General features: G+C 42.7%; 1 protein-coding gene across 2 annotated transcripts; it reads left to right on the plus strand.

Annotated features, from left to right (window-relative positions):
- The first annotated feature begins 8,256 nt into the window (after positions 1-8,256).
- On the plus strand, positions 8,257-24,692 carry LOC112220866 (four and a half LIM domains protein 1). Of its 2 annotated transcripts, none has more exons than XM_024382793.2 (6): positions 8,257-8,387; positions 21,686-21,867; positions 22,391-22,568; positions 23,190-23,359; positions 23,586-23,772; positions 23,959-24,692. In XM_024382793.2, the coding sequence occupies exons 2-6, from the start codon at positions 21,712-21,714 to the stop codon at positions 24,111-24,113; spliced, it is 846 nt and encodes a 281-aa protein (XP_024238561.1). In that variant the 5' UTR covers positions 8,257-8,387; positions 21,686-21,711; the 3' UTR covers positions 24,114-24,692. The 2 variants fall into 2 exon arrangements, with proteins under 2 accessions (XP_024238561.1, XP_024238560.1); XM_024382792.2 differs by lacking the exon at positions 8,257-8,387 and adding an exon at positions 15,510-15,653.
- Positions 24,693-24,710: the final 18 nt, after the last annotated feature.

The raw sequence follows: 24,710 nt of genomic DNA on the forward strand, positions 1-24,710 counted from the left end.
AAACACTTTAACCATTTGACTAGGGATGAACATTTCCCATTCACCTTTCCAGGCAGGAGATGTTTTCAGATGGGAGGCAGCTCTCTTTACCGCCAGAGTGTTAGGCATTCTCCCTCCAGCACATTTCCTCCGTGTAGATCTGGTAAGAGGATGTTCCTAATATGGTCACAACTCCCCTAAAAAATTATTGTTTGGTGTAAATATCATCTTTAAAGGGCGACTGGGACAACATCAGGATCTCCCAAGGGTCATTCACAATTTCCCGGCTGTCTTACAATCTAAACTAGATGCCCTCAATCTCACACAAATGATCAAGGAACCCACCAGGTACAACCCTAAATCCATAAACATGGGCACCCTCATAGATATTATTCTGACCAACTTGCCCTCCAAATACACCTCTGCTGTTTTAAATCAGGATCTCAGCCATCACTGCCTCATTGCCTGCATCCTTTATGGGTCCGCGGTCAAACGACCACCCCTGATCACTGTCAAACGCTCCTTAAAACACCTGCGAGCAGGCCTTTCTAATCGACCTGGCCCAGGAATCCTAGAAGGATATTGACCTCATCCCGTCAGTAGAGGATGCCTGGTTGTTTTTTTAAAGTAATTTCCTCACCATCTTAAATAAGCATGCCCCTTTCAAAAAAAATTATAACTAAGAACAGATATAGCCCTTGGTTCACTCCAGACCTGACTGCCCTCGACCAGCACAAAAACATCCTGTGGCATACTGCACTAGCATCGAATAGTCCCTGCGATATGCAACTTTTCAGGGAAGTCAGTGAACCAATATACACAGTCAGTTAGGAAAGCAAAGGCTAGCTTTTTCAAACAGAAATTGCATCCTGTAGCTCTCATTCCAAAAAGTCCATGGAGAATAAGAGCACCTCCTCCCAGCTGCCCACTGCACTGAGGCTAGGAAACACTGTCACCACCGATAAATCCACGATAATTTCAATAAGCATTTCTCTACGGCTGGCAATGCATTCCTCCTGGCTACCGCAACCCCGGCCAACAGCTCCGCACCCCCCGCAGCTACTTGCCCAAGCCTCCCCAGCTTCTCCTTCACCCAAATCCAGATAGCAGATGTTCTGAAAGAGCTGCAAAATCTGGACCCGTACAAATCAGCTGGGGTAGACAATCTGGACCATCGCTTTCTAAAATTATCTGCCGCCATTGTTGCAACCCCTATTACTAGTCTGTTCAACCTCTCTTTCGTATCGTCTGAGATTCCTAAAGATTGGAAAGCTGCCATGGTCATCCCCCTCTTCAAAGGGGGTGACACTCTAGACCCAAACTGTTATAGACCTATATCCATCCTGCCCTGCCTTTCTAAAGTCTTCGAAAGCCAAGTGAACAAACTGACCATTTCGAATCCCACCGTACCTTCTCCGCTGTGCAATCCGGTTTCCAAGCTGGTCACGGGTGCACCTCAGCCACGCTCAAGGCACTAAACAATATCATAACCGCCATCGATAAAAGACAGTACTGTGCAGCTGTCTTCATCGACCTGGCCAAGGCTTTCGACTCTGTCAATCACCATATTCTTATCGGCAGACTCAACAGCCTTGGTTTCTCAAATGACTGCCTCGCCTGGTTCACCAACTACTTATCAGAGTTCAGTGTGTCAAATCAGAGGGCCTGTTGTCTGGACCTCTGGCAGTCTCTATGGTGGTATCACAGGGTTCAATTCTAAGGCCAACTCTTTTTATCTGTATATATCAATGATGTCACTCTTGCTGCGGGTGATTCCTTGATCCACCTCTACGCAGACAACACCATTCTGTATACATCTGGCCCTTCTTTGGACACTTTGTTAACAAACCAAACGAGCTTCAATGCCATACAACACTCCTTCCGTGGCGTCCAACTGCTCTTAAGTGCTAGTAAAACTAAATGCATGCTCTTCAACTGATCGCTGCCCGCACCCGCCCACCCGACTAGCATCACTACTTTGAACAGTTCTGAATATTTGGACAACTCCAAATACCTAGGTGTCTGGCTAGACTGTAAACTCTCCTTCCAGACTCATATTAAGCATCACTAATCCAAAATTAAATCTAGAATTGGCTTCCTATTTTGCAACAAAGCCTCCTTCACTCACTCTGCCAAACATACCCTCATAAAACTGACTATCCTACCGATCCTTGACTTCAGTGATGTCATTCACAAAATAGCCTCCCACACTCTACTCAGCAAACTGGATGCAGTCTATCACAGTGCCATCCGTTTTGTCACCAAATACCACCCACCCCATATACCACCCACCACTGCAACCTGTATGCTCTCGTCGCCAGACCCACTGGCTCCAGGTCATCTATAAGTCTTTGCTAGGTAAAGCTCCACCTTATCTTATCTTAGCTCCGGAAGGTATATCTCACTGGTCTTCCCCAAAGCCAACACCTATTTTGGTCACCTTTCTTCCAGTTCTCTGCTGCCAATGACTGGAACTAATTGCAAAAATCGCTGAAGTTGGAGACTTATATCTCCCTCACTAACTTTAAGCATCAGCTATCTGAGCAGCTTACCAATCGCTGCAAATAGCCCATCCAACTACCTACCTCATCCATATGTTTTTATTTACTTTTTTTTGCTCTTTTGCACACTAGTATTTCTACTTGCACATCATCATCTGCACATCTATCGCTCCTGTGTTAATTTGCTAAATTGTAATTACTTCACTACTATTGCCTATATATTGCCTTACCTCCTTACTCCATTTGCACACACTATATATAGATGTTTCTATTGTGTTATTACTGTACTTTTGTTTATCCCATGGGTAACTCCGTGTTTTTTGTCGCACTGTTTTGCTCTATCTTGGCCAATGCGTTTCTATGGGCTTATTTTGGACCAAAGCTTTTCGCCTGCCTTCCCACCTTTGGGACGACGACTACCCATTGTTAGGACGGAGACATGAGCATCTCGTCATTATATACAGATCTCTGTTTACAGTCTCGTTGCTCTTTTGACAAGATATATATCATAAGAATGTGCCACTGATGATGTTAATCACTTCTCCAATGGTTGTTGAAATCTGATATTCTGTGGAGTGCAAGGCGAGATGTAGGCCAATGTCATACCAATCACAAAATTCCAGCTAAATTTGGAGGACAGTTTTTAAAAAAACATGCTTCTGACGAAGAGCTACAAAAGTAAATAAATAGCCTTATTAGACTGAAAGTATATATAAGGTGATTAAACTGACGCAGTACTGCCCCAAAAAACTATCCCGCCGAATGTCCCGCCAAATCATCCCTTTGTCCTGCATTTGGGTATTTTAAATGTGTCATCCTAAATGGAAGACATAGCACACCTGTCGAAGATTCTCCTGCATCTAGATTTGTGGGATTAGTTGGCAGTATGGCAGGAACAGCTGTTATGCTTTGGGCTATAAAGGTTATAGAATCTCAATACAGATGCCCTTGGTATACAGGGAGACAATACCCTCACCTTCATCATCCTCATTAGCATACAGAGGAGGCTAAATGAATGGGTCTCATCATCATCCATTTATGAAAGGAACGTGTCATGGTTTCTTGTTAGCATTGCCAAGTGGGAGATATGTGTTTACTCTCATGTACTGTGTTTCCTACTGTAGGTGCTGGTTTAGAACTAATTCATTCAGATGTTATTCTCTAAGGGTAGAGGACAGAAGCATTCTCTCCGTTATATAGTGTGTTTAATGTGTCTGCTTACGAGAGAGAGAGACAGGAAGAAAGAGAGAGTGTGTGTGAGACGACAGTAACCAGATCAGTGTGGCAGCCTTCACCCTCCCCTTCAGTAGAAATGAACACCAGCTCAGCATAAGCTCAGCTCACATACTTCTGGCCTGAGGTTTGAAAGACCCAGTCACCTATAAAACATTACAGACTCAAGTAGACCATATCTCTCTCTCTCTCTCTCTCTCTCACACACACACACACACACACACACACACACACACACACACACACACACACACACACACACACACACACACACACACACACACACACACACACACACACACACACAACGAGTGCTTGGGACTACGAGGTTCCAAGGCCGGCGGCAGAACGAATCAGCTGGCCGGGCCTTTGATTTCCATAGGCGGGGCACGTTTTTGCACGGGACCTCCTATGTGTGCACTTGCTTGCATTTAGATTTGTTAGACCTAAAGCTGACAAATAAAAACAGTAGAAAATATCCTGATAAAAATTCTAGTTCCACAATCTCTCCACTCCGCCTGTCCTTCCTCTCTTTCTATCTGTTTTGACTTGAGCTATTGCTAGTGAAGTGCAACATTGTATTAAATCATCACTGGGTCCGGCCTGAAGCTGTAGCTGGCGAACTTGCATCGTTGTATCAACTAGCCTATTTCGGACCCTCAGAGTTTCCTGGGCCAGTGAGCTCAGGACAGACAACTGTTTTATTATGACGTTTCCACTGGATATATAGGATCATCAGATCGTGATATTTTGCTCCTTCACACCGAGGCTTGGTTATTATCGAGGCCAGGAGTGTTGGAAAGATTTTTGAAACGCTGAGGAACTATCATTCGTAATGGATATTCAAAAAACAGAATTTGTTGACTTTTGTGAGGCGAACAAAAAATGACTGAGAAGCTCAGCTAACAGGCTATGCGCACACTGCCTATAAAATGAGGTGGAAACTGAGCTTCCAAATGTATGACTATTAGAGACACATATTTCCCTCAGATTACACAGATCCACAAACCCAATTTTAATAAACTCCCATATCTACTGTGGTTCTAAATCAATAGCTGTTTAGTGGTCTGAAAATGTTGGAAACATACATTTGCTTGACCATGCTCTAGGTCATATAACTGTCTGTTACTATACAGTTGAAGTCAGAAGTTTACATACACTTAGGTTGGAGTCATTAAAACTTGTTTTTCAACCACTCCACACATTTCTTGTTAACAAACTATAGTTTTGGCAAGTCGGTTAGGACATCTACTTTGTGCATGACACAAGTCATTTTTCCAACAATAGTTTACAGACATTTACATTATTTCACTGATAATTCACTGTATCACAATTCCAGTGGGTCAAACGTTAACATGCACTAAGTCGACTGTGCCTTTAAACAGCTTGGAAAATTCCAGAACATGATGTCATGGCTTTAGAAGCTTCTGAGAGGATAATTGACACCATTTGAGTCAATTGGAGGTGTACCTGTGGGTGTATTTCAAGGCCTACCTTCAAACTCAGTGCCTCTTTGCTTGACATCATGGGAAAATCAAAAGAAATCAGCCAAGACCTCAGGAAAAAAAATTGTAGACCTCCACAAGTCTGGTTCATCCTTGGGAGCAATTTCCAAATGCCTAAAGGTACCACGTTCACCTGTACAAACAATATTACACAAGTATAAACACCATGAGACAACGCAGCCGTCATACCGCCCAGGAATGAGACGCGTTCTGTCTCCTAGAGATTAATGTACTTTGGTGTGAAAAGTGCAAATCAATCCCAGAACAACGACAAAGGACCTTGTGAAGATGCTGGAGGAAACAGGTACAAAAGTATCTATGTCTACAGCAAAATGAGTCCTATATCGACATAACCTGAAAGGCCTCTCAGCAAGGAAGAAGCCACTGCTCAAAAACCGCCATAAAAAAATCCAGACTACGGTTTGCAACTGCACATGGGGACAAAGATCATACTTTTTGGAGAAATGTCCTCTGGTCTGATGAAACAAAAATAAAACTGGCCATAATGACCATCGTTATGTTTGAAGGATAAAGGGGGAGGTTTGCAAGACGAAGAATACCATCCCAACCGTGAAGCACAGGGGTTGGCAGCATCATGTTGTAGGGGTGCTTTGCAGGAGGGACTGGTGCACTTCACAAAATAGATGACATCCTGAGGATGGAAAATCATGTGGATGTATTGAAGCAACATCTCAAGACCTCAGTCAGGAAGTTAAAGCTTGGTCGCAAATGGGTCTTCCAAATGCACAATGACCCCAAGCATACTTCCAAAGTTGTGGCAAAATGGCTTAAGGACAACGAAGTCAAGGTATTGGAGTGGCCATCACAAAGCCCTGACCTCAATCCAATAGAACATTTGTGGGCAGAACTGAAAAAGCTTGTGTGAGCAAGGAGGCCTACAAACCTGACTCAGTTACACCAGCTCTGTCAGGAGGATTGGGACAAAATTCACCCAATTTATTGTGGGAAGCTTGTGGAAGACTACCCGAAACATTTGACCCAAGTTAAACAATTTAAAAGCAATGCTACCAAATACTAATTGAGTGCATGTAAACTTCTGTCCCACTGGGAATGTGATGAAAGAAATAAAAGCTGAAATAAATCATTCTGACATTTCACATTCTTAAAATAAAGTGGTGATCCTAATTGATCTAAAACAGGGGATTATTACTAGGATTAAATGTCAGGAATTGTAAAAAAAAAAAAAAAAAAAAAAAGAGTTTAAATGTATTTGGCTAAGGTGTATGTAAACTTCCGACTTCAACTGTATGTGCAATATCCTTTGTGGACTTCACTGGACAGAGGTTGCTATCCTGTTTTGTGTTAAAAGAAAGGTGTGGTTGAATTTATTCTGCCACTGTGTCTTATTGTCTCGGGCCTTTAGGCCTCTATATCATGGTGCGATTATCACACAGTGATTGGTGAACATTTGATCTCAATCACTTTCATGGGAATATGCATTTAGATCTTCTTGAATTACTGTTTCGTGAGCAAATTAGAGCAGACAGTATTATAAAACGGTAGAGTCTTCCTGTATTTTGTTTCAATCAAAGCACATTCTGCTTAGTTGCGCTCTGTTTTGATTTTTGGCAGCGTGAGATTTTTTTGGGACTATTCAATTTACCATCCTAAAATCTCAGAAGAAATTAGGTGGTGTTATTGATGTTACAGAAACGTTATATTATGCTAATATTTGGTTATGTTTTGTGGAATACTAATGAATCATTATGTGATCTTCCAAGACACTGATTTAGCGTGGATCTAACTTTACTCAACAAGCACCATTGTGAGAGGTGCAGCACTAGCCTACACCTGCTGCACCGAACAAGCAATTGAAGCGCAATTAGCCTATACTATTGTTGCCTTGCACAACATTTGGTGATGCAGAAACGAGGGACCACAGGTATGGCCGTTTTATGAAAATCTGGGAATATTTGGCCAAGGAAACATTTCTGTTTGGTCTCAGGGAATGTAAAATAGTTAGGAAGGGAGACTTTTCAAACACGATTGAGTTTGAGTGAAGTAGCAGCAAAGATGTTGAATGAGAAACTACCACATCCTTATGATATATATGTTTTCATTCGCGAAACTTGACCGCAAGAGACAGGTTGGTTGTCTGACTGAAATATGGGACAAATCGACATTTTTTTTAAAATGAGTGGTGTTTGAATTTGTTGATATAATGCGGGACATGTTTGTTTGTTTTCCGGACAAAGGGACAAAATGCTGGACTGTCCGCAAAATCAGGGACATGTGGTCACCCTAAATAGGACCACTGGGAGAGGGGTGTCTGCTCCCAGGGAATTTCCATCCATGTACTGTTAGTGATGCCAATAGTAAAGCCAAGCCATTTCGATCTTTGTTGCTAGAATTGTGCTTTTGATATAAAATAATATAAAATATGGTTATCCTTATGTCATTGTCACCTCACAGTTTGATCAGATACAACGTCGGTGGTTCTAATGTATCAGCAATATTATTTACCTGTGTTATTCCTTTGTAGTAACAGTTGCAGGCTTAAGGAGGGTGAGTAAGGATACAAGTACTGTATTTACTTTTGGCTTAGTGTGACTCATCTTGTTGCAATCTCTCTCAGCAAACGATATTCATTACCAAAGAAGGAGGTGAGCATGCACTGGGGAATACTTAGCATACATATGGATAATATAGATGACATATAAATGTCACGTCAAACATCTCCATCCTAAATACATTTTCTGGACAGCACAAGACATCCTCCTCTGAATGCAATTAAATCGATATATGTAATGAAAATAACTTAGGCTACGCTAAGAGTTGCACGCCATACTAAAACATTGCAAACTTATATTGCGATTGCTTGATTCATATGCCTGATCTCAAGGAGCAGCCTGTTGTTAACCAGAAGCTCTTTGTTGGTGCTTTTGAATTCTACAGTATTGCTTCCAGTACCTCCAGTACTAACCAGTGAGAAGTTGAGATCCTAACAGCTACATCTTATAAATTCCTGGATGAGGTCATTGTTGATATTAACATAGAGGTTTGGATCATATCCTGCTGTGTTTTTTTCGTTTGAGCTCCACTTGCTTTTAAGGAGCGTCAACGGCGCGTCTGATACCTCGGCTAAAAACTTACTGTTGGACGCATCACTGTGGAGAGAGGAGGGTGCATATTTTACGCTTGGAGATAGGTGAGTGAAATTACATTTTTGAGAATTAAAAAACAACTCCAAACCTAGTAATATTCGTTTTGTAGTTTTGGGATAAAGTTTATCTTTGACTGGGAAAATTCCAGCGGACCAGACTGTTTATGCGAAAAAGTTCAACTGTTTTGTTTTAATTTTCTTTACTCCCCTTTATGTCTGACATGAGTAAATGTTTAAATCACATTTGTTGTGTTTTTGTTCAATTCTTACTTCGGGTCCGAGCAACAACAAAAAATGGACACAAGGTGCATGTGCATTTGGGCACATTGAATGCTGGTGTACATAATTAAATTCCACGTAGTTGGCACCAGTAGCTTTAAAGAGGTCTGATAAGGAAGGCTGGAATTTTAATAGTCAGTGATATGAAGGAAAGTCCCATCCCTGGAGGCATGTGATGTTTTTATTCTTAGTGCATTTTAGCCTATTGGCAATTATTCATCTCAAGTATATTTTTTTAAGAAGCTGTTGCAGTACATTTTATGGACTGAAAATGTATAGATTTTCAGATAAAACCAAAGATCTGTGCATGTCTATATGCATATGGTTATTGTGTGGCTTGGTAAATTACTGATGCCAGTTTTAAATGTTTAAAAGTAGCAGTTTGGTACATGTACTAGTGCTTATAATTTCAAGTTTTATAGTTTACTGACATATGCAAAAATAACTAACTGAAAACCATTTTATTTACATTTTGTGTTCTGTACACTGATGATGTCATCTAGTCAATCAAACCCTGAAACCGGCCTTCTGGCATAAGTCAAAAGCAGCATTTGTCTTCCTCAAGCAAAATATTGTGTACAATGGGACTCACAAAAAAACTGTACTGTATATAATGTTGTTTTGGACATATCCAATAGTCAAAATGTGGTATCCAGTATTAACTGAATAGGGCCCTGGCCCCATGTCTACATCAACAGTGCTCAACAATACCATAATAACAGTAGCCTACCTCCCGCCAGTGGGTTATTCAAGGTCAGCCCAAAAACCCTTTACAAAACACACAGTACAATAGGTTGCCCTTAGCCCTGCTACACTTTACTGGTTAAGCCAGCTGCCAAGCCAAATGTATGATGTCATTTTCTCCCAGCAGCAGCTTCAGAACACCTGGGGAGGCCCCTCCTCTGGTGTGACTGGCTCTCATTGTGCCAATGACATCACCATTTTAGGCAATAAAAGCCCAAACTATTTTTTGTTTGGATTGGGTTCAGTGCCCATAGCTTTTCATAATATGGTACATTAATTATATGGTACTTTACAGCACACTCCTTGTCTCTAACCAGACTGATTGATTCCGTACTGTTTCAGTCGTTGTGAGCATTTGTGCCGCCGTGAAGAATGTGTTCATGCAAAGTTTAATCTGATCAACCAGTCATATAGTGAAATATCAGCCTGGCTCACCAGCAACAGCAGCAGGACCCAATGTTTGCAGACATAATGACCATTGGAACACATTGTGACATTGATTATGTTAGATCAGAGGGCTCAGCTACTGGAGGGCCTTGTGTTTCCTGTATGGTCCACATCAGTCCCAGGGACACCTGGCATTCTGCCCAAGAAGACAGCCTCTGGAGCATCAGTGTCCTCTGTTTACTCTCACTGCGTGTGTGTGTGCAGGCTTGCGCCTGTGTGTACTTGTTGGTTAAGGGGCTTTTAAGTAAGCATTTCAATATTGAATTCAGCGCACGTGACAAAATTTGATTTGAAGTGTGTGTAGATGAGTGGAGCATATGAAATAATGATACAGCACGCTCACTAGCCTTCCAGCTGACTGCTGGGTAGATCCTAATTAGGCAATGTAGTGTGTCTGACTGACCGGCTGGCTGTGAGGGAAGCAACATTGTCTCCAGTGGAGGCAGAACTGTACCTCCCTGCCTTACACATTTTACATTTTGGTCATTTATCCAGAGCGACTTACAAGAGCAATTGGGGGTAAGTGCCTTGCTCAAGGGCACATCGACAGATTTCGAACCAAATTTTGGGGATTCAAACCAGCGACCTTTCAGTTACTGGCCCAACGCTCTTAACTGCTAGGGTAACTACCACCCATCTCCACATCCACACCACCTTGTGTTGTTGTTACAGAGAAAGAGAGAGTGCGAGAGAGAGAGAGAGAGAGAGAGAGAGAGAGAGCTCATAACCTTCTCCCAGACCCTCTTTCCAATTGGCAGAAGTACTGTGTGACTCTCCAAATGACTATGAATGTAACCATATTTTGCAACTTGGGGCCCACCACTTTTTAAGGGCGGTTGGTGGGCTTATAGGGAGGGATGAAGTGAGTGTGTCTTTCTTTTAAGAGCTCTTTCCATCATCCTACTTGACATATACTGGGGATAGACTCCTCAATCTATCTTTATAAACAGAGCAGACTGGGCTATTGGAGCAGTTTACTTTTGGAGAGATTCAGAGAGCTGTGAGTCATGCAGAAGAAATGGGAGCTCGAAGTGTTGGCTGGCCCACTGTGAAATCCTTATCAGTGTGTGTGTGTGTCTGTGTGTGTGTGTGTGTGTGTGTGTGTGTGTGTGTGTGTGTGTGTGTGGAGCTCAATGTCATGGAAGGGAGGGGGGTTGGGGGGGGTGGTGAATGGAAAAACACATATCCCCCCACACCCCCTCTTGTTTGGAAACACTGCTGCCCTCGATTGACACATAGGACCGAGAATACTTGTGTGGTTGTCTAAAGGGTAGTAACCTTTGTGTGCAAGTGTGACGTGGATATCATGTCAGTGTCATGTCCGTTTGCGAGATGAGGATGTGGGCATATGATCACATCAGACTTGTTGACAAAATGGCTCCCTGTGTCCACTCAGAAATCCCACATATTTGACCCAGGTCTGTCTCCACCTTCACCTCTGTTGTTGCTAGGGAACATGTGTTGATATAGTTCTGTGTCTGTGTCCCTGTGTCTGTGTGTGAGTCAGTAATACAATAGTTCTCCCCTGAGATTAGACGGCCTTATCACCGCCCTTACCACTGACCAGGACCAGGAACGGATGGTGACAGAGTCACAACAGAACTCAGAGAGACAGACAGAGGGAACATTCTGAGAAATTACCCGTTGGATAGGCTGTCCTTTTGTTTCTGTCAGTGCTTATTTCAACCGTCCATTAACTCATTTATTACGATTAGAGGCTGACATTTTTTGCCAGAGAGATGGTCATTGAGAATGTGTTATTTAAGCAATAAGGCCCGATGGCGTGTGTTAGATGGCCAACATACCACGGCCCAGGGCTGTTCTTAGGCACCACACAACACGGAGTGCCTGGATACAGCCCTTAACCGTGGTATATTGGCCAATGACCACAAACACAGAGGTGCCTTATTGCTATTATAAACTGGTTACCAAAGTAATTAGAGCAGTAAAAATACATGTTTTGTCATACCCGTGGTATACAGTCTGATATACCACGGCTGTCAGCCAATCAGCATTCAGGGCTCGAACCACCCAATTTACAATGACAATTTAAACACAGTCACACAAGATGAATAATGCATGTTGCCAGTGGATGTCAGTGTTTCTGTAACACATGGTAAGGGATCATTTGTGCTGTAGGGTAGGTTATCGACAGATCTATGAACTGTGATAAAACCACAGACAATGTACCAGTGATATAGCTGTCTCACAGGGCTATGGTGATCTTAGGTTGTGTCTGTACACACTGTACACTAGGCTGTACAGTAGAAGGGGGGTCGGCATGTTCTAATGACCCAATCAGGACCTACTCCTGCATCTGGTCAGGAAGTCCACTCCAGACTTCCTATTTTTTCCTACCTCTCTAATCCCACTGGTAACATGTGCAATACGACTCTGTCTGGTTAGATATATGATGTTTATGCACAGAGGTTTTCAAATGATGTCATGATCTACTACCACCACCACTACTACTGAACGGCTGCCAGGTTATCCTCTGAACAGTTCTTTTAATCTCTGCCAGGGAGCATAAAGACTGAGAACAATAGCGTTTCATGCAGTGGAGTGCTAGGAAGCATTGAGGGACAGGAAATATGCGGTGCAGAGAGTATAGAGTCCCGATATCTGTGTCCCGGTTGGATAGGTAGATACACTGTGACATGGACACAGTAGATTAGAAAGACAGAGAACTGAATGTAGTCAACCTATTCTCCTACAGTATGTCACATGTATTGTCAACATTTGAACACTTCGGTGTGTATGGCTATTGGCTAACTAACTCCTATCAGTTTCCATCTTTAGATTGGAAAAGGTATTTGTGGCTCTTGTGTGGTTTGTTGTTGCTGATGGAGCCAGGGTGAGTGTGTGGTGCTATTTCCGTCCTGTTTAAAAGGCAGTACCTAAGGGACTGGCAGGCAGTCATGCATTCCTCTGCCATTGTCTACTAGGAGAATAGACACAGTCTCAATAGCAGTACCCGCAAATGAGCCTGTCACGCCGCTGTCAGCATTCCAAACACGCATGTGTACAGGGACATGCACGGACACATGCACAGACGCACGCATGTTCACACACACACACACATGCACAAACACACAGATTTATATTGTCAACACAACAACTGCCTGTTACAGAGGGAGGGGGAGATGGAGGGAGAGAAGAGAGAGTTATAGAGAAAGGATAAAGAAAAAGAACAACTGAGGGAGGCCGTACAAGAGAGAAAGGGACAGGGATGACAATAATGGGGGGGATGAGTGTACTAAACAGAGGACAGGAGACAGGGCTCTTACTCAGGGGACATAAAAGGGCCATCTGTGATTGCCACATCAATTTGTGGATTTTTAAATGTATTATATATGATTTATACATGCCTCATGAGCTTACCTCACCTGTCCTACCCCATCAAAACCCAAATATAAGCTTTCTCTGTTTGTAAACAATGTAAATGTAAACAAACACTGAATAGACTTCAAATATGTCTATTCAGTGAAATCAAAATATTTTGATTTCATGCATGGTCAGCTCTTGCGTCCATAGCTCGGTATATGAATTTGAGTGGTTACATTTTTCCAAACCCATCCCTTAGCTTTTTATTAAAACAGTTGCAGGGACTCACTGATCTACAGATGCCCCATTAAGTGGTGTGTTGTGGTGTCCATGATACCCACCTGATCATACATGTTACTCTGTGGGTTTAGTTTAACTGAGGGACAGGTGATTTAATCCGACAGGCAACAAAATAACAAATAATAAGTTCAAACCTCAGTAATGGGAGAACACACAAGCCTCCACTACTTTGTACTCTCTCCACAGGATCGGTTGTCCTCTGGCTTATTCTCCTGGTTCACATGGATTTCACCCCAAATGGCACCCTATTCCCTATATAGTGCACTGCTTTTGACCATTGTCCATGGGGCTCTAGTCAAGTGTAGTGCACTGCGCAGGAGATAGGATGCCATTTGGGAGAAACACAGGGAGAAGGGCTGGGACATGGTAGACTCATTAGGGCAAGTAAACAATGGGGATCATGGGTCTTTACTCGGGTCATTGACTTGATGATGTCTTGATTATTTAATCCCGTTCCCGTCATTACCTCCCATACTTTCCTGTTAAGTAAGTGTGTGTGTGTGTGTGCGTGCGTGCGTGCGTGCGTTCGTCTAGAACCACACTTATGTGAGGCATTATGAGGTCCCTGGCAATTCCCAGCCCTAATATTAACACGGCATAAGTCGTGGTAAAATATGTAGAATTGCAGGAAATTAGCTTTTAAGCTGCAACAATCTCTCTCCACCCCATGACAAAGTGGATAGAATTGCAGGAAATTAGCTGTTAAACTGATTTTCTTTTCTCTCTTCCCCATGGCAAAATGAGTAGAATTGAATGAAATTTGTTATAAAATGTATTTTTAAACTTTTTAAATTTTTAAACTCCACCGTGAAGACGGGCCAGGAAAAGGTTTTGCCCGCGAGGTGCCCCAACCAAATCTCTTAAGGCCCCCAGAAGGCTAGGGCAAGCCCTGGCTACTGGTATAATGCATTTAGTTGAGAGAGTTAAGTAGTTTAACTGCACAAATATATTGATTGCACAAATCCATTGTCTGCATGTGTGGGTATGTGGGTATGGATTTTTTTATTTTACCAGGCAAGTCAGTTAAGAACAAATTCTTATTTTCAATGACGGCCTAGGAACAGTGGGTTAACTGGTCTAGGAACAGTGGGTTAACTGGTCTAGGAACAGTGGGTTAACTGCCTTGTTCAGGGGCAGAACGACAGATTTGTACCTTGTCAGCTCGGGGATTCGAACTTGCAACCTTTTGGTTACTAGTCCAACGCTCTAACCACTAGGCTACCCTGCCGCCCCGGGTATGGATGTGGGTACGCAGACCCGCGAGCCACTGCGGTCCCTCATGATGAGTTCATATTTTTTGTGTCCCCCATCAAAGTGGCCCATCCCGGCTCTATGGTGTATAGTTCCTTTTGAGTTACAAAATAAATCCCTCTTACTGTGAACAGCTTCGCTCCTTTCAAGGAAATATTTTCACTGAGAGACACCAAGGTCACAGAGAGGTATTCAACATTGGGAAAAAAAGTGTTTGAAAATGTCTCTCTTTTTTTTTCTCCTTTGGATCTTAAATGCATCTTGTGTTTGTGCCTTGAAGAACGTTGTCTGGGAGCACTTCAGAGCATAGTTTCTAGAACACATAATCGGGTTATGTAAATACAGACACACACAAACGCACGCAGAGACACACACGCAGACGCAACATGCACACATACGCACGCACAGACAGACACACACACACACACTCTAAGTGTTGATAGTAATATAAACAGCGTTACTAAACAAACTAACCATACATTATGGCTTGATTAATACACTGCACAATGTCTTTCAGCACTTTCACTGAGTAATGATATCAGCTTGCTGGTCGGTTGCAAGTGTTGCACTCTCTCAGCCACTGTCTCAATGTTAATATAATGTATATATTATATATAAAAATAACATAGGGGGCAGTGGGGGTATCTGTTGCCTCTGATGTCCCAGCCATGGTATTGGCTTTCTCTATCCATCTCCCCCCAACACTCTATTCTTCTGATACATATCCTAAAATGGAATGGATAGTTCATGGTTGGGTTTGGGTGTGGGGTTAGGGGGTGAGGGGGCGGCTGTGGGCGTCAGGCTGTGGGTCAGAGGGGGTGTATATATAACCCATACCTTGGTGGCGTGTGTGGTCTTCTCCTTTCTCCCTGCGTGGATGCTACTCTCTCCTCCGGTTCTTTGATTTGTCTTTCTCCTCTCCTTACCTCTCTTACCTGGACCTAAACATGGCTTACAGACTTTCAGGTAGCTAAAGAAATAGGCTGATGTAGTGTGGGGTTGCATTGTGATGGATGCTTGTCTTGTTTGGTCAAAGACACTGGCTGGTAGGTTGTGGAAAGTTCCTTTTGGGCCTTGGCTAAAAATATGGGTTTGTTTGGTGCGTCAGAATGGACATTTTGTGAGGAACCACTACTATGGAGTTAATTTTCTAATTATTGCATTTTTGGTGGAAAGGAAGCTTAGGCCTTATGACACCACAGAGGGAGCAGAGGTCCCTTGAGTAAGTTGGAAAAAAATATCTGGAGAAAAGTGATGGTTTGACCTTTTTCAAGGCAATGCTATTTACAGCTGGATTGATGCATCTGTATCGTGGAAATGAAGTCCTTGGGACAGCGTCATTTAGGCTGTAAGTAGTGGATCAAATATGATTCACTCAATATTTTTTTATTGGGTACATTTCAAGTCAGACAGAGATATCACATGGTAGATACTATACATTCAGTGACTTCAGAAAGTACTCAGACCTCTCGACTTTCCCCACATTTTGTTGTGCTACAAAGTAGTATTAAAATGTATTTAATTGTCTTTTTTTTTTGCAACAATCTACATAAAATACTTTACAATGTCAAAGTGGAAGAAAAAAATGTAACTAATATATCTTGATTAGATAAGAATTCACCCCCCTAAGTCAATACATGTTAGAATCACCTTTAGCAGCGATTACAGCTGTGAGTCTTTTGGGGGTACGTCTCTAAGCGCTTTACACACCTAGGATTGTGCAATATTTGCCCATTTATTATTTTTAAGCTCTGTCAAGTTGGTTGTTGATCATTGCTAGACAGCCATTTTCAAGTCTTGCCAGAGATTTTCAAGCAGATTTAAGTCAAAACAAGGCCACCCAGGATCATTCAAGGTTGTCTTGGTAAGAAACTGTAGTGTAGACTTGACCTTGTGTTTTAGGGTTATTGTCCTGCTTAAAAGTGAATTAATCTCAGAGTCTGTTGGAAATCAGACTGAACCAGGTTTTCCTCTAGGATTTGACTTGCTCTAAGCCTAGATTCAGTTTATTTTTATCCTGCAAAACACTGCATTTCTTTCTGATGACAAGCATACTCATAACTCCCAAGTGGCGCATTGGTCAAGGCACTGCATCTCAGTGCTCGAGGTGTCTCTACAGACCCTGGTTTGATTCCAGGCTGTATCATAACCGGGTGTGATTGGGAGTCCCTTAGGGCGGCGCACAATTGACCCAGCGTCGTCCAGGTTAGGGTTCGGCCGTCATTGTAAATAAGAACCTAGTTAAATAACATTTAACAAAATAACAATGCAGCCACCTCCATGCTTGATTATTTGTAGAGTGGTACCCAGTGATGTGTTGGGTTGCATTTGCCCCAAACACTATTCAGAACAATAAGTGAATTCCTTTGCCTCATTTTGTTGTTGTTGTTGCATTATTACTTTAGTACCTTGTTGCAAACAGGATGCATGTTTTGGAATATTTTGTATTCTGTACATGCTTCCTTATTTTCACTCTGTCATGCAGGTTAGTATTGTGGAGTAACTACAATGTTATTGATCCGTCCTCAGTTTTCTCCTATCACGGCCATAGTTCTCTGCAATCGTTTTAAAATCATCATTGGCCTCATGGTGAAATCCCTAAGCATTTTTTCTTCCTCTACAGCAACTGCATTAGGAAGGACGCCTGTATCTTTGTATTGTCTGTGTGTATTGATACGACATCCAATGCCCAATTAATAACTTCACCGTCCATGCTCAAAGGGATATCATTTTATTTTTAACTAATCAATCATTTGGTGCCCTTCTTTCTGAGGCATTGAATCCGTTTGAATCTGTGCATGAAATTTGCTACTCAACTGAGGGACCTTACAGATAATTGTATGTGTGGGGTACAGAGATGAGGTAGTCATTCAAAAATCATGTTAACCACTATTATTGCACACAGAGTCCGTGCAACTTGTGCGATTTGTTAAGCAAATGTTTACTCCTGAACTTATTTAGGCTTGTCATAACAAAGGGGTTGAATACTTATTGACTCAATATATTTCTGCTTTTCATTTGTTTATTTAATTTGTACAAATTTCAAAAATCAGAATTCCACTTTGACATTATGGGGTATTATGTTTAGATCAATTTAATACATTTTATATCCAGGCTGTCACGCAACAAAATATGGAAAAAAGGTCAAGGGGTGTGAATACTTTCTGAAGGCACTGTAGCAGTTGATCTTACCTCCAAAACCCTCTCTCTGGGGTCCGTTTGGCTTTGATCTGCCATCAGTAAGCCATCCGTGATCAATGCTAATGAGAGCCAGGCTCTGTGAGGCTATCCCTGGCATCCTGGTTCACCACTCACCGTGCTCTTACTCTGACCTTTCCACTGTAAAGTCTTTCTCCCACCCCAGGGACCAAAGTGGTGTACTCCAACCCCTCCTACAAAGAGTGCTGGTGCATACCATGGCTGTTTCTGTGGAAGCAGCTGTGTGATTGGCAGTAGCTGAAAGGCTTAGCTTTTAATCACAGTGCTCTTTTATTAGGCACATCTAGACCCACAATGGTCACGGTGGCACAGTGGCATCCACAGTGTCCTCAAAAGTCAATCATCTGACTTTGTGGGCCTAGGTGTCCCTGACATACGGCACAGTGCTTACACACTCAGAATGGAATGCATGGTTAACTCAGTTTGAGATGGATTTGGGCTTCTGAGACTGTGATACCTACCCTTCTGCCTCTAATCTAGCCATTGATCCGGTCCTGCCAATTGGATTCTATTGACCTGATCCCGACTGGCTCGTACCACTGAGATAAGAATGGGGATGACTCACCGGTGGCTCTGTATATAGGGGCTCAAGCCAGGCTGCCTCCTTTATCCCTCTGGCACAGTGAAGACGGGCCTCTCTTTCCCCTCTAGTACGAATCTATCCGAATCTATCCACATATCACAGCGGCTCTAACTCATCCCGTTCAGTTCACCACACTCACTGTTGACCACATCCCCAGGCCACTCGAAGAGCACCAATTGGCACTCATCAATATTTGCAGTGTTCCCACAGCTACCAGGATATTTTGTCATTCCATCATTAGTATTTCCCCCCATTGCTCTCATTGTATTAAAAAGGTTTAAGATACTTGAGCGCTCACAATAATATCACATCTGTTGTCTCAGTAATCATAGATATTTTCGTGAAGACGGGTTGGTTGTTTAGCAACAAAACCAACACATGCACAACTATGGGGCAAAACAGACAGGGTTGACTTAGATTGTTGACAACATGTAAACTGTATTTTGTCTCCAATGTTTATTGAAAATATAAATACATTTGCACAATCAGCACTTGTCTCTCAAATAAGGAGATGATCGTGGACTACAGGAAAAGGAGGACCGAGCACGCCCCCATTCTCATCTATGGGGCTGCATTGGAGCAGGTTGAGAGCTTCTAATTCCTTGGCGTCTTCATCACTAACAAACTAACATGGTCCAAGCACAGCAAGACAGCCGTGAAGAGGGCACGACAAAACCTATTCCCCCTCAGGTAACTGAAAATATTTGGCATGGGTCCTCAGATCCTCAAAAGGTTATACAGCTGCACCATCAAGAGCATCCTGACGGGTTGCATCACTGCCTGGTATGGCAACTGCTCGGCCTCCGACCACAAGGCACTACAGAGGGTAGTGCGTACGGCCCAGTACTGGGGCCAAGCTTCCTGCCATCCATGACTTCTATACCATGCGGTGTCAGAGGAAGGCCCTAAAAATTGTCAAAGACTCCAGGTACCCTAGTCATAAACTGTTCTCTCTGCTACCGCACGGCAAGCGGTACCGGAGCGCCAAGTCTGGGTCCAAGAGGCTTCTTTAATAACTCTACCTACATGTACATATTACCTCAATTACCTCGACTAACCAGTGCCCCCGCACATTGACTATGTACCGGTACCCCCGGTATATAGCCTCGCTAGTTGACTGCTATTTTGGATGCAGTAATTGCAGAATAACTGCAGTGTACTGCAGTTATACTGCCCTCTAAAACCACGGCTAAGGGATGTTCTTAGGCACGGCGCAACCCCCGAGGTGCCTTATTGCTATTATAAACTGGTTACCAAAGTAATTAGAGCAGTAAAAATACATGTTTTGTCATACCCGTGGTATACGGTCTGATATACCATGGCTGTCAGCCAATCAGTATTCAGGGCTTGAAACACCAAGTTTATAACTACAGTTATATTGCAGTGTACTGCAGTTATACTGCACTCTGACGGCAATATTTTTCCTAAGGGCAGTGTTGTGGAGTAGTGAACTACATGTAGTTCAACTAGTAATTTAACTCATTTCTGCAGTAGCTTGGTGGTAGTTGAACTAAATCAAATCTAGGTAGTGTTTTCACTAGTTAATTGCTTACTACTGGAACTACACACTACTTTTAATGCAAAAAGCAGAGAAAATATGGGTGAAGTGGGCCACAATTTACATTCTATAAACATATGACCCCAAAGAGCTCGGTCTTGCAATTTGTATTCTATGACATTTCAGATCTATATATGATAATCTTTCACGAAGTAGTTTGGATGTAGTGAACTACTTTTTCAAGGTAACTTTAGTTAAGTAAACTATATGTTTCTTAAGGGTAGCTGTAGTTTAGCTTAACCTTCTTCCGTTGTGAAATAATTGGTAGCTTGGTAAACTATATTTTCAGAGTACCTTCTCCAGCACTGTTGGTCTTATCCTGACGGATGATCCGCCTGTGCTGCCCATTGTGAATGGAATGTTAATGAGAGGAGCAGAGGACAGTTTTGTTCACAGCCAATGAAATGATGCTGCCAAAAAGAAGACAAACGGCAGAGAGGTTGGATGGGATGTGATGGGCTGAATGAGCCAGGCACTCTAAAAATATGACTTTAACTTTCCAACAAAGCCTGATAAAGTCAGCCAACCCCCGCAGGGCCGAGTTAGACACATCGTGATGACTACATGCTAAAGCTCTGTTCACAGCCAGACATCTGTGGGTCATTTTGAGGCAGCCATTTTCCACACACTTCCCTCAGACGTTTGGCATGCCGGTGCTAAGCCCCTTGCCTGGTTGGGTCTGATTCGAGGACAGAACTTGTACTGGGATGCCAGCTTGAACATGTATTTTTCTTAGCTTGGATGATGGATAGGTTTTGTGTGTCTGGGTGCCTGCTAGACAGGGCCATGTTTTGTCAACATGACAGTGTGTGTTAATGGCAGTGGTGGAAAAAGTACCCAATTGTCATACCTTAATAGAAAATGACTCAAGTAAAAGTGAAAGTCACCCAGTATAATACTACTTGAGTAAAAGTCTAAAAGTATTTGGCTTTAAATATACTTAAGTATCAAAAGTATAAATCATTTAAAATTCCCTATATTAAGCAAACCAGACAGCATTTTCTTATTTTAATTTTATTTACGGCTAGCCAGGGGCACACTCCAACACTCAAGCATAATTTACAAACGAAGCATTTGTGTTTATCGAGTCTGCCAGATCAGAGGCAGTAGGGATGAGCAGGGATGTTCTCTTGATAAGTGCATGAATTTGAACATTTTCCTGCCCTGCTAGCCATTCAAAATGTAACGAGTACTTTTGGATGTCAGGGAAAATGTATAAAAAGTACATTATTTTCTTTAGGAATGTTGTGAAATAAAAGTAGTCAAAAATATAAAGAGTAATGTAAAGTAGATACCACAAAAAACTACTTTACACCACTGGTTAGTGGCAGTGTGAGGAGGTTGAGGGCCCGGAGTCATTATTCAAGTCTGGCTGCATGCATTGTAGATGGCTGAGGAACAAGTTTCAAGTACAAGGTTTAATGACATGTGCACAAGTAACACTTTTCTTTCGGTTCCTACATGATTCCATGTGTGTTATTTCATAGTTTTGATGTCTTCACTATTATTCTACAATGTAGAAAATAGTCAAAATAAAGAAAAACCCTGGAATGAGTAGGTGTGTCCAAACTTTTGACTAGTACTGTATACATGACTTGTTCCCCAAGGTAAATGTGATTGTTGTTTGTGTTTGTACAGGGCCGAGGAGCTACTCTACTTCCACCATGACTGAACGCTTTGACTGTTACTATTGCCGTGACAACCTGCATGGGAAGAAGTATGTGATGAAGGATGAGAAGCACGTGTGTACAAAGTGCTTCGACAAGCTCTGTGCCAACACATGCGCCGAATGCCGTCGCCCCATTGGGGCTGATGCCAAGGTGGGTATTGTGTATGTCCCTGTGAGTGTACCCTTAAATGTGTGTTCATAAAGCTGATTGGCTTCAGTTCATATGTCCAGATTAAGGCCAGTGTTACATATCTGTGCCCGTATCCACAAAGCCTTTCAGAGTAGGGGTGCTGATATGAGATCAATTTAGCCTTTTAGATAATAACGAATATGATTATATGGACAGGTGTCGACCTGATCCTTTGGCAGCCGCCTCCACAACATAACAGTCATAGATATTTACTTGTGTTATCGACACTATCATTGCTAACGAACCCTGAAATATTACACAATTCACATTGTTACACCATGACTAGTGTCTACCCCAAGGTGTCCGGTTTGGCTGTCAGTCCCTTCATGGTATTCTGCACTCAAATTCACATAATCTGCACTAATGCTTTCCAGAAGGACATACTCTTTTTTTCCCTAACACCTCTGAATAGTTTGATGAGGTGTGTAGGAAGCCCATGTGAATGAATGCATCTCACGCCTTTCCCTCCCTCCTCTCTGTCCAGGAGCTGAACCATAAGAACCGTCACTGGCACGAGGACTGCTTCCGCTGTGCCAAGTGCTACAAGCCCCTGGCTAACGAGCCCTTCGGCGCCAGGGACGACGGCAAGATCATGTGTGGCACGTGTGGCTCCCGCGAGGATGGCAACCGGTGCCAGGCCTGCTACAAGGTGGTCATGCCAGGTGGGCTTAACCATACCCATAATACACTTCTTTCTCAAGTGACCTAGCAGTGTGCACATGGCTGCTGTTTACATTTGTTATTCTTGTGAAGCCCGGGGCAAATTCTGATACTGTGTGTGTGAGTAAATTCACTCTGAAGTGCTAGAGTGGGCTCTGGGCGTTCGTAAATTCAGAGCGTTTAGTTCTCTGTCTCGGAGCGTTCAGAACGCACATTGGACGCTCTGGCCGAGGGGTAGGGTTGATCGGAGTGTTCTGACCTCACACTCAAGCTATCTTGCTAGCTACTTTCAGACCCAAATGAGAGAACATCTCACTTACCACTTTACTCGCCCTAGCATAGCTGGTTAAACTGTTTAGGTTATCTCGAGTGTTGGTGACTAACTGAGCTGCTGGCAACAAATTAATTACATGTTTTTTTCTGACGCTTACTGATACCGGTCATATTCAACAGGTGTTGCGCATTCGTAAATGAATCCGTTATTCTGCACTCTGAAAGTACTCTGAGTACTCTGCACTCTGAGAGTACTCTGAAATCTGAGTAGATAGACCATGAGTTTACAAACTCACCCACTGTGTGAAACAAGCGTCTGTTTTCTAATCTATTACATCTTTGACTGCCAGGCACCCAGAATGTGGAGTATAAGAACAAGGTGTGGCATGAGGAGTGCTTCACCTGCTTCGAGTGCAAGCAACCAATCCGCTCGCAGAGTTTCCTGAACAAGGGCGACGACATATTCTGCGGCCCGTGCCACGAGAAGAAATTTGCCAAGAAATGCTTCCACTGCAAGCAGGTGCATAAGACCTGCCCCTTCACACACCCACAAACAGAACAAAATCGTTGTCATTCTGTTGTGAATTTTGTTTCATTATTTCCTGCCATGTTAGTGTAATTATAGCATTCTTATACTCAAGTATACCAACAGAAGGTACAAGTTAAAAGGAAATGCTTTCAGTTATTCATACAGAATAAGTACATGGTCTTCCAATGCAACTAACATGGTGTTTTTCTCCCCTCAGCCCATCACCTCAGGTGGTATAAGCTACCAGGACCAGCCCTGGCACTCAGAGTGCTTTGTGTGTCGTACATGCCGTAAGGGCCTGGCCGGAACGCGCTTCACCTCCCATGAGGAGCATGTCTACTGTGTGGACTGCTACAAGACCTCCGTGGCCAAGCAGTGCAACGGCTGCAAGAATCCCATCACAGGTCAGACACCCACACTTTACATGAACATTTATTGTAGGGACACTTTTTATAATAAATGAAGGATTTAATTGTGTAGGATGGAATGTTTTTAGTGAGATTCAGTGGCATTAAGATGTTATGCCTGTAAACTGGTTAGAATATATCTGGCCCATTACTATGCTGCATATACTATCTCCCATAATACAGGGTTTGGCCATGGGACCAACGTGGTGAACTACGAGGGTCACTCCTGGCACGAGTACTGCTTCAATTGCAAGAAATGCTCCCTCTCCCTGGCCAACAAGCGCTTCGTCATCAACGGAGAGGACATCTACTGCCCTGACTGTGCTAAGAAGCTGTGAGCATAGCCAGCAACGTGCCCTGTCTCATTCATGTTGGGGGCAGAACATAAACGGGATAAGCCAACTAACTCCAATTAAGTGGCCAATCAAGGTTTAAAAGAGAAAGTATGTATTAGGTTAATCACCTGAATGAAATCTAACAGCAGTTGAATATGAATCTTGTTCCACTGTTTTCTGTCATTGTTGAATACTAACACACCAAGTGGTTTGTTTTTCTTGGCCTACAATATGTAATACTAACAAGCTTGGGTCAAATTCAGAACTCTGCATAATCATTGGGGAATGCCCTTTTTAGTTCCTTACTGGAACAGTAATAATGGCTGTTACATGCTTCCTGAATCATATACTAGCTAAATAATCAGTCATGGTGTCTCTGAAGTGATGTGTTTGAAGAGCTGTTGACAGTTTTGCGTATAGTGCTTCAATAATCAGTATGGACAAACTAGGTCTTTGTAGGTATCAAAGTGTTATGCTCAGAGTCTAAATCATGTACTCAGCTTTTTGAAGTGAAGTTTAGGATGTGAATGCACATTATTGCTCAATAAAGGTAAGCGCCAAAATTGTGTTTATTTCCCTCTGCTCGACAGAAATGAAAGC

The sequence above is a fragment of the Oncorhynchus tshawytscha genome, linkage group LG21, assembly GCF_018296145.1.
Source record: "Oncorhynchus tshawytscha isolate Ot180627B linkage group LG21, Otsh_v2.0, whole genome shotgun sequence".
NCBI lineage: Eukaryota > Metazoa > Chordata > Actinopteri > Salmoniformes > Salmonidae > Oncorhynchus > Oncorhynchus tshawytscha.

Coding starts and splice junctions, on each gene's coding strand:
- LOC112220866 (XM_024382792.2), top strand. Junction 22,569..23,189: donor CTACAAGGTGGTCATGCCAG/GTGGGCTTAACC, acceptor TTTGACTGCCAG/GCACCCAGAATGTGGAGTAT. Junction 23,773..23,958: donor CTGCAAGAATCCCATCACAG/GTCAGACACCCA, acceptor CCCATAATACAG/GGTTTGGCCATGGGACCAAC.